This window comes from Pteropus vampyrus, unplaced genomic scaffold (assembly GCF_000151845.1).
Source record: "Pteropus vampyrus isolate Shadow unplaced genomic scaffold, Pvam_2.0 Scaffold279, whole genome shotgun sequence".
In the NCBI taxonomy this organism is placed as follows: domain Eukaryota; kingdom Metazoa; phylum Chordata; class Mammalia; order Chiroptera; family Pteropodidae; genus Pteropus; species Pteropus vampyrus.
In genome coordinates this window covers 769,044-779,050 of record NW_011889060.1, presented here as the reverse complement: position 1 = coordinate 779,050, position 10,007 = coordinate 769,044, and the positions used below count along the sequence as shown (strand labels likewise).

At 51.2% G+C, this 10,007-nt stretch overlaps 2 protein-coding genes across 4 annotated transcripts in view; both read right to left on the bottom strand.

Annotated features, from left to right (window-relative positions):
* The window catches only part of ACTN2 (actinin alpha 2), a 389,901-nt gene that overhangs the window by 199,080 nt on the left and 180,814 nt on the right, over nucleotides 1-10,007 (bottom strand). The window lies entirely within an intron of this gene.
* EDARADD (EDAR associated death domain) overlaps nucleotides 1-10,007 on the bottom strand; it is a 54,130-nt gene that overhangs the window by 9,041 nt on the left and 35,082 nt on the right. For all 3 annotated transcript variants that reach the window (XM_023520832.1, XM_011375899.2, XM_023520833.1), the window contains one exon: nucleotides 6,966-7,011. In XM_023520832.1, coding sequence (XP_023376600.1) covers nucleotides 6,966-7,011 — 46 coding nt within the window. The remainder of the gene's footprint in view (nucleotides 1-6,965; nucleotides 7,012-10,007) is intronic.

The window sequence follows — 10,007 nt, the reverse complement described above, 5'->3', positions numbered from 1 at the left end:
ATTTGATGCAGACCGCGGCCCATAAATTTTAGCCACATCTTTAACCATCTCACCAGTAATGGAATTATTAGGCCGAAAGGTATGCGCTTTCTAAGGCTTTCGATGCACGGGTCCATCGATTCACACTGCACCGGTTCACACTCCAACCACAGTATCAAAGGCTGCACCGGTTCACACTCCAACCAGAGTATCTGCGGTGCTCATCTCACTTGGCCTCTGTCAGCACCGAGCACCAGTTTTAAAAAAATCTGTCGATTTCACAGGTGGAAAAGGACACCTGATATTGTTCTACCTCCGCGCCGTTTCTGGTGTTCTCTCTCTCATCGGTTTTCTCTCCTTTCCCTCCCCCGCTTCCTGAGCGTCCCTTCCACTCCTGAACTTCATCCCTCCTGTAAAACCTACCCCTGAGCCGCCCCTCCCACGAAACCTTCCCGCCCGCACCGCCGCCCATCGTGATGTCTGCATCTCCGCCATGTTCGCTCCGCCTTGCAGTCAGATATCCTGTATGGCTTTCTCATTCCCTATTTCGCCTTAAATGCCCCGAGAACAGGCTCGTATCTTCCTGCAGTGTGTGCCGCATCTTAAGAGCGCAGAAGAGTAGAATCACATTTCTGTGACACAGGGAGAGCCCGTCTTCAGCTACATTACTGATGGCGTATCAAGCTTTAGCGTCGTGGTGGGATAGAAATTACTTTATCTAAAAAAACACCCTACGGTAAAGGCAGATTCTCACCCAAAGAGGGATTTCTTAGGAAAATACTGCCATTTTCTTTGCCTTCGTTTAAAGGCGGGGACAAATGAACAATATTCTGCCAAGTGGAAGAGGAAGCAGGCTGCCAAAGAGTTACGCATACCTGTTTTTGTAAAAGCAAATAACATTCCTGTCCGTGTAAAGTGTATTATATACACATTCACGGGCACAGAGAAAAGTCTGGAAGTATGTATAACAAAAACGGCTATTTCCCAATAATTACTGTGTTTATGTGGACGCCTTAAGAATACTTTTTAAATTTCACAGAAACACAAAAGTAGGCTGTAACGACCAAGTCCAGAATTAGATGCTCTGGTGTCTGAGGCCTTTTGTGAGATTCAACGTTGGCGATGCTTTCTCCTTCGGTGTCAAGGACAGAAACATCGGTCAGGTGTCTGTGGAGCTTCTGTCACCTTCTAGAGCGTGAGAAGGTTGTATTTCTTTGAACAATGACATTGACCAATTATCAATTTGTTTTCAAAATAAATGATGTGCCAGAAATCTATTGATATTATTCTTTTGTATTTTCAGTGACGCAAATGACAAACAACTCATTAAGCTGGAATCTGCACAAACTGCCAACGTTAGTGAATTTAACGCTGGCTTTAGAATGATAAACTATAATGAGCTCTCTGGGAACTTAAGCAGGAAAACGTTTTATTTTTTCATCAAATGCATTTGTCTAGCTCTGTTTTAAATACCTATCAGGCCACGATGCACATGGAGGGACAGAGTGGGCAATGCCTTGGAGAAGAAACAGTCGTGGGGAGAGAGAGACTTTTAAGACCAAAGAAGTTTTCATCAGAAATGGGGGGGAAAATGGGATTCTGATTTGACCCTTCTCAAATGAGAAGCACAGGGTTGCTGTGCAACAGAAACCCAAAGATTGTTCCTTGAATGAATGAACGAACGAATGAACGAGAAGTGGGCTGTCTCAGGAGACAGAGCAGATTTGTTGTTATTACTTGATGAGTTTTAGAACCTGAATAGAGAACTAATGGAAAAGGAAAGAACGTTGCTGGTGTCTGCTGTCAGTGTACGGATAGTGGTAGAAAACGGTACTGAACTGGTCTTAAAATACAAAAAGATGAATCAATCCTAGATTTGGGGAGGTAAAAAAGAAGATAACTATATATAAAAATTCATTTAGATTCTCTAAAACTCAGGGCCCTCACTTGCTGTATTTTGACACTTGACTTGTGTGTTTTCCACTGATGCAAACAAAGCAAGAACGAAACACACCCTCAATTTACGACTTCTTATTTGAGGGGCCAAAACGCTGGAAGAACCTGCCCTCTGTGAGTCCAGTCTGAACACTGCCTTATACTAAGGAAGAACTGACCAGCCCTGCACTGAGTCCTTCACGTGCATGACCCTCAATCACTCCCTGCTCTGGATCTGTGTCCTTGGGGCTCATCAGGTCCCAGAGCCCCAGCTTCCCAGAGCTTGACTTCTCACGGCACTAACGTCTGCGGACGTCAGCTCTCTCCTCTATACTGACTCCTGTACCTCATCGATTAAATCAAATGACGTGAAAGCATTTTTGTCAAGTCACGTACATGTTATGTGAAGACGTGAGGCTTTGCATTTCCTTTTAGGGAGCCTGGGAAGAAGGGCACGCATGTCGTCTGGCCTCTGCGGCCACCCCCCAGCTCACCTTCTTGACTGCTCCTCGCGGCCCACACTGGTCCCTGCGACACTGGGCTCCGCTCTGCCTCGGGACCTTTGCCCCAGCCAGGTCTTCTCCCTGGAGTCTCTCCACACGGCTGGTTCCTCTGCATTATTTTGGTCCCCGTGTTCCTTCTTAGCTAAAGCGGCAGCCTCTTCCACCAGGAAAATTCCCATTACCTTCATCTATACTCAAGGCATCTACGGCCATGTGCAATTCCTTACTTATTTGCATTTATTGTCTGTCACTCCCAACTAGTATATAAGTTGCAAGAGGAAAGGGACTTTGACGTCTGATGTCACCACTTCATTCCAGCACACAGAAGGCGCTCAATAATATATGTCGAGTAAATCAAATGAATGAAAAGTGTGACACAGAGAAACATCAAATCAGAAAACCCTGGGCAGCCTGGGAGGCGCTATCCAGAAATTTTCAAACTAACTGAAACCGAGTGCTGAGCACACACACGGCAGAACGATTGCGGGTCACAACGGAGAAGGGCACAGCGTGTGCCACCCAGACGAACATCAGGACCTCCGGAGGCATGTCGGCCGCCAACACCCGGAATGCCATGCAGGCGGGCGGCTCGGACAGGTCACCGAGCTCGCCAAGGCCGCATCCTCACTCTGAGCAGAGAGATCGACACCTATTTCACATGGTTGTTGACAGAATTAAATAAGGTCGCCCACCAAAGCCTCGCCCTAGTGCACGGTGAGACGCCACGTCTGCCGGACAGGTAACACCTCCCCACACTCACAGGCAGACAAATGTGTGTTGCTATTGGCCGTTTCTGCACGCGCACGTGCACACACACACCCCCATCCCCTCTCACATCTTTTTCGTTATACCTTAGAGTTCGGGAATCAAGCACAGTCTCCGACCAGGTATGTCTAAGTCACTAAAACAACTGTGACAAACGGCCACATCCAAGGGCGTGGTGTCTAACTAAAGTGTGGGGCTGGTAGATTATAAACTACCGGTCAATTAACAGTTAATTGTGGACTGGAACAAGATTCAGAATTCACAGGGGTCATGATTAGTTGAGCCTAGAGAAGGGCTCCAGTCAGGGTGCTGGCAGTGGATCAGAGGCTGTTTAATGGGCCCCCCTGCAGGGGAGGCGCTGTTGTATCTTGTTCACCGGGTTTTTCGAGAGCTGTTAGCACATGGTGTTTTCCTCCACAGGGCTCAGCATCGTTCTTCACTGTCAGATCATTTATAATAACGTTCCCCAGGACAAACAGGTCTCGAGTTAGTTCAAACAATTACACAATAAACATTTTCTACTGGCAACTTCACAAATAGCAAAACGCTGTGATCCTGAATAAAATAATTCTATCAGAGGCGTCTATAAGTGATCAGATCTGGAGCCGTGAAATACCGAGTGTCACGGTAGAGTCAAATACTTCTGCAGTTTTGTTTACTAAGGGTATAAATTCCTATTTCTCTCTGTGTGCTTTCCAGTGTGGTTGGAAATAAGTCGAAAATGTCAGTTTGTGGCTTTGACAAATCATTGGGGCGCATTATGCATCAGAGATCGTTAGTTAATGTTGGGAACTGGAAAATGATGAATTAGTTTTATCCACCCAGAAAGTGACCTAAGAGTTTTTGGTGGGTGTTTGATCTTAACTAACGGGGAAAACAATACGATTTCATTTTCTCTCTAAAACACCCTTTTAAGGAGACATCGAGCTGGCGGCAGCCCTGGGCAGTCTGACAAACTGGATGGCTGCAGGCTGCTAAATCAAGCTGGGTCTCGATTTTGCCATCAAACAAAACTGGCGTGTAAAAGGCACATAAAAAAACTCGTGAAAAAAGGACCCAGGTAAAAATTCAGCACAGAATTTTACGCGAATTGTGAAATTATGTGACACAAAGATATTAACAAAGTGTCACTTTATGGACATAATTGAAAAAAATGAAAATCCTATTTTACATTCATTTCAATGGGGAAATTAGGTTTAGATTGGCCAGTGCTGAACTGTGCAAGGTGGTCAGAACGTCACTCCCGAACAACTGGCACCTGTCGAGAACAGGTGCAGAAAGCGTCACGGTCCGTGTGACGCCCATCACACCAGCTGGGAGTATGAGAGGAGGGAGTACATTTTCCACTTTGGTACTGAGCCTTATTCCTTCAGTGCCCAAACGTTTGCATTTTGAAATTCTGCACGAAAACACTGTCAAACGTTAACGTCTCCTGTAACACGGTTCGCTGAGCATCACTTGGTGGTGGCGTCTGACTCTGAGGCATCACTCTGAATATCTCTGTGGCCTCTGCCCCCAGGGCCCTGGCTTCTGCACCTACCACAACGGGGCTTTGCTTTCCGGGTGGTAGGTAATCCCGAACTGCATGCTTTTGCTTCCTTGACTACACACGATCGGCTGTCATTTCTAACTCCTACCTCCCCATCCTGCTTGTCCTAACCAGCGATAAACTGGATCACAGGTAACTTCAGGTTTTCAAACTACAAGACTCAATAAAAGCCAAGCGGAGTTAGGGCCGAGGGACAGGAGCGAGCTTTTGTGAAAGGTTGTCCGGTGGCAAGGTGGATTCTGGCCTGCTCTGGCTGAAGACTCAGTCCGAACTGGCTGGAATCTGACCCTCGGCCCCTGAGGACACTCCGGCATGTGGCGAGTGCTGCACGCGAGGTGCAGTGGCCAGCAGAAGCGGCCTGGGAGGTGGCTGGGTGTGGACCCGGGTGGCCGAGCTCCAGACACGTCGCCCCGCTCTGCTTCCTTCGCATCCGCCTGGTGAAGGAAACGACTGGGCCTACGCACAGGAGCACTTCTTTCTAAGCACGTGTGCAAAGCGCTTCGAAGACACCTGCTACGTGGCAAATGCTAAAACGTGTCTGTAAGTAAAACAATAAAACAGAACTAAACGTGTCTGTAAGTAAAACAATAAAACAGATCTCAAGTCGCTACTCTCGTTCACGGACAAAATACACACTCTGCTTTGCCAGTGCATCCAAAAGCGATGCCATTAAGTCAGCGTCTCTCATTTACTTGTTTATGAAAAACAAAATCGCACACCCAAGCCACCGAACACCGACCGCTCCTGCGTGCAAAGCACAGGCTAGGGGCTGACGGGGATTCAACAGCAGCGTCTGCTCCCCACGGGATTACCTGCCATCACTGCGAACGGCGTGTTCTCTTCGCTAGTCCTCCGTTTTATTGGGACACAGGTAACATTTTTTAGAGACACCCTGAAATCTGGTTGAAGTTAATTCATTAATTAATAAGCGTCTATAGATAATCCTAAATACCTCACTTCATACATTTTCATTTTAGTTGACAATTCACATCAGTGTGTGGGGTTAGCCCTTAAAAAGTTTAAACACGGATTGTTTTAAATTAGAATAGAAATATGTGCTTGTCATAGAAAATCTGAACATTCAAGTGAGCACATGGGGAAAAAAAGGCATGCCCTCGCCACCCAGGCGAGTCACAGGCTGTAAGGACGTCCTTAGTCACTGTCCCCTGACATCTGCTGGCAAGACCCCATCCGAGGTCCACCTGGCCCAACTCGTCCCTTGATTTTTCTCATCACAGCCATTTAGTGGCTGAACTGAAACCAGAATCCCAACTTCCATCTCCCACAGCTGTACTTTTGATACCAGACCTTCTTAGAGAGCCCAGCACACGCCGGGTCTTTAATAAATAAAGAGCTGTTCGATGAAAAAAAAAAATCAGCTAGGATCTCACCACCCAGAACTAGCATCCTGTTTCTATGAACAAAACAGGTGTTACGTACCATATGTCTAATTTTTAGCACAGTTCCCCGGGTTGATGACGGATTGTCTAAGGGTTTTATGGGTCCCCCACCCCTCCCCTTAAGAAAGAAAGAAACGAGGCCCTCATGACTCAGGTCATTCAATACGTTATTAAAAATATAGAAAATGTGGGTAAGGTTTATGTTTTTCTTTTCATTATTATGTTGGCAGTTTATTTTAATGCTCACTGCATATTTTTCCATGATCAATAAAAAATCTAAACATTGCCAAAGGGCCTGTCTTACGAGGAAAAAAGTGGGGACACATTTAATGCTTCTTTGGCTAAACACGCAAAAAGCAAAACAGGGGTGGGGACCGGCACGTGGCCTAGCGTCAGGCGGGCGGCTCTGGCCGGCTCAGTGTCCGGGGCAGCGGTGCTGGGCGCTGGGCTGGCCCTGCCCCGACTCGCTCTGCCCGCACCCCGTTGCTCTCTCCTTCCTGGCCGAGTCACCTGGCCAAGCTCTCTGCCAACGCCATGGCACCCAGAACTTGGGGTGGGGGGTCGGCCTGCCCAGTTCTGCCTGATGCCACACCAGGCCAGATGAGAACCATGCTGGGCCCCTCACGAGCAAAGCAGGGTTAACTCAGAGGAAACACTTCGAAGGCTTTTGTGAAATCCTGTAAGATTCCCTTACAGTTCGCCATGGCATGTGGTTGGAAAGTGTCTCTGGTCTGTAATACGGATTGTCACAGTTAATGGTACACAGACTGTCTGTCATCTTTCACGCAGCCACGCTAGCCAGCGTGGAAGCCCAGATGGCCTCAGAGTCATTACCTGGAAGGGGGTCTCCAGGGCCGTCCGCGAACCCATTTTCTTCTCCCTAGAAATCAAAAGGCAACAATCGTTAAAATCACACCTATATGCAATTGGAGATGTTACAGATTTTTCAACTTAGTTAAAAGCTCCACCCAAATCTGGAGGTGGGACGGACCTCAGGACTGGCATTTTAACGGGTAGTGAGCGCCATGTCTCCTTCTGGAGGGCAGGGGCTTCTGTCCACTTGCTCCCTGGGCTGGGCCCTCAGTGCCCAGAACTGTGCCCGGAAAACAGACGGCACCCCACAAATGCTTGTTAAATGAATTACTGTCCCTGAATTTTTTTCAAAAAGTATCGATGCCCACGACGACGTGCTATTTCTTTATTTTTATTTTGCCTTATGGATGACGTTCCTTCTTCTACTCCCCATCTACTTCTCGGTGGGCTTGCCGCTTGTCAGTCCAGATTGTAACCCCTTCCTTCATCCCTTATGCCCTTTAAGTACATGTTACAAAGCAGCAAAGAGAAGCTGTTAAAAAGCAGTGTCCAAACCTCTGGACAGATGAGCGTGTCCCTGCCCGTTTGTCTGGGGCTATATTTTCACACCAAGGCCACGCCCCACGTCGGCCACATGGAGGGATGTACTCTGATCTTGGGGGGGAGGGGGGTGTCGATAATGAAGTCGGCAGAGACCAGCCCTGGTCTGTTCTGGGTTATGTTGACTCCATCTCTGCACCACTGACATCTCTCCGGCAGCCACCACCACCCCCTCCACCCACGGTATCGCAGGAGCAGCCCTGCAGCTGGGTTGAAAGCCGGGTTCTCCCCTGGTTGGGGGCGTCATGCCAGGCCCCGCTCCTCGTCTGCACGCTGAGATGCTCGACAGGGGAGCGCGTCCCGAAATGCTGTGCGTCCTCAAGTCTCTGGGAGTTTCACCCATACAGATGAGCTAACTCCCCGCTGTCAAACATTATACACCATCTTTTTCTCCTAATCTTCTAGAAAGCCTTTCTCCGCACTCCAAGCTCGTAAATACTCACATCTCAGCAGCGTAGACATTTGTCTAATTACAAGTCTGATTTTGTTTTCCACACACAAAGGCTTCCTATGTCTCACCAGCTGGATTTCCTCCCTAACTGATCTCAACGTTTCTTGCTTCTGTTCGAGTCTCATTTCTCGCCAGTGTTTTTTCTAGCACAAAAGGCACCTTGTTGCCCTTTGTTTTTTTTGTTTTTTAGACTGATAGGAAGCCTCTGAAAGAACCAAAGCTTGTCCGCTGTGCGAGGGGAACCCCAAGGCTCCGGGGTGCTGGGCCCCGCCCCACCCTGGTACCCAGCAGGTCGTGGAGAGACCCCCTCTCCCCACGGCACGCCTCTGGCAGCGGGCAGGTCGGCTGCTCTCAACAGCCACGGTTCTGCCCCCCGACAAAGGCACCGGGAAGCGAGACGGGAGCTCTGGGGGGTGGCGCAGGGGGGGACACGCAGGCGGTGAGCGCGACAGGCCCAGCGGTCGCCGGAGGTCCTGCTGAAACGTGGACTCTGAGACTACGCTACACGGCCCAGTTGACTTGATTTCTCACAGTCTGGAGAAAATTCGTCCCACAGTGAGCGTCTGGCCAGCACCGTCGCCGTGATGTGGACGAGGGCGCGACTCGGAATGACGTGTGAAGGCCGACGGAGACGGAAGGCGGGCTCGCAGCTACGACTTCTGCTCTTGCTCGGCTGAGCAAGCTACGTTTCAGGCTAGTTTTTTAAGGAAAGACTGATTTTTGTGGTTTTTAGGGTCTTGCTGGAACCACATCCGTGCCTTTATCCATCGCCTTTACGGAGCAGCGAGTACGGACAGGCTTCCGGTGGGAACCCACAAAGGTAACAGGCCCGGCACCCCGGCCTCGCGGCCCCCCCCCCCCGGGGAAACGGAGACACACGAGAAACGAAACGACAGGCAGAGGGGGTGAGCGCCAGCGGCGAGGCGCAGCGGGGCAGAGGGAAGAGGCTTCGTGGGAGAGAGCCCTGCGGAGGACGTGGCGTGGGGACTTGGGGGGAAGGCTTTGGCCAGAGGCCACGTGCGCCCGCGAGGAAAGCCTGGGCCCCGCGGGGCATTGTGTCCTGAACACGGCAGTGACAGCGAACCAGGGGGATGAGATGGGGGAAGCGGACTGAGGCCGGCTGAGCTGTGGGGTCAGAGCAGGAACCGCGGCCGGGAGGCAGCGTGCGACACCTCTAGGTGGTCCCTGACCACCGGGTGACTGGGGGTGCGGTGGGGAAGGCAGGACGGGCGCGCAGGCCTGAGACCCCACACCACTCTCCCAGGAGAAGAAGGGACGAAGCCAGAGCCGCTGCCAAGGACCAGCCATGAGCGCACGAGGGGAGGAGGCGACGTGAGTGGCGGAGTCCGGAGAGGTGACGGGCGCGATGTGCCCCGCGGTCGGAAACGCGGTACCGGTGCTGGCAGAGGCCGAGGCGCGAGAGGGAGATGAGGAGGCGGACGGGACTGTGGAAGGAGGGACGGGCGACGGGAGCCGGCGTGAGGTCGCGGCCACGAGGTCGGCTGCGTCTCGGCGGCGGGGGAGGGGAGGAGGCGGGAAAGCAGGGAGGAGAAAAGGGGCGACGCTGTCGACAGCCTGGACAGGTCGGGGGCCCCGCGGGCCACGTGCGGACGAGATTCGCTGAGGAGGCGCGAGGCCACTTCCGAAAGCGGGTCCCGCGCTGGCGGACGCTGGCGCTGGCTTCTAGCTGGTGCGCGGGGACACGGCGGTGGCCGGAGCACACGCGCGGCTGCGTCTGCTGCACGCGCCCCCACCCCCAGCCCTCCTCACCGCTGAACCTCCTCGCATCGCTGAGGCCTCAGCTTAGACACCACTTCCTCCGGGAAACTGTCACCAAACTCCCTTCTGGGTCACATGCCCAGGGGCTCCCACAGCACCTGTACCTGCCGCCGCACAGGGCTCTGGTCCCACTGACCATCTCTTCTGCACTAGACTCTCAACTATGAGTCCACGCTGTACCATGGTGATCCGCACATGTGACGGACAGTACCTCCTACCTGCAGAAGGCAGGT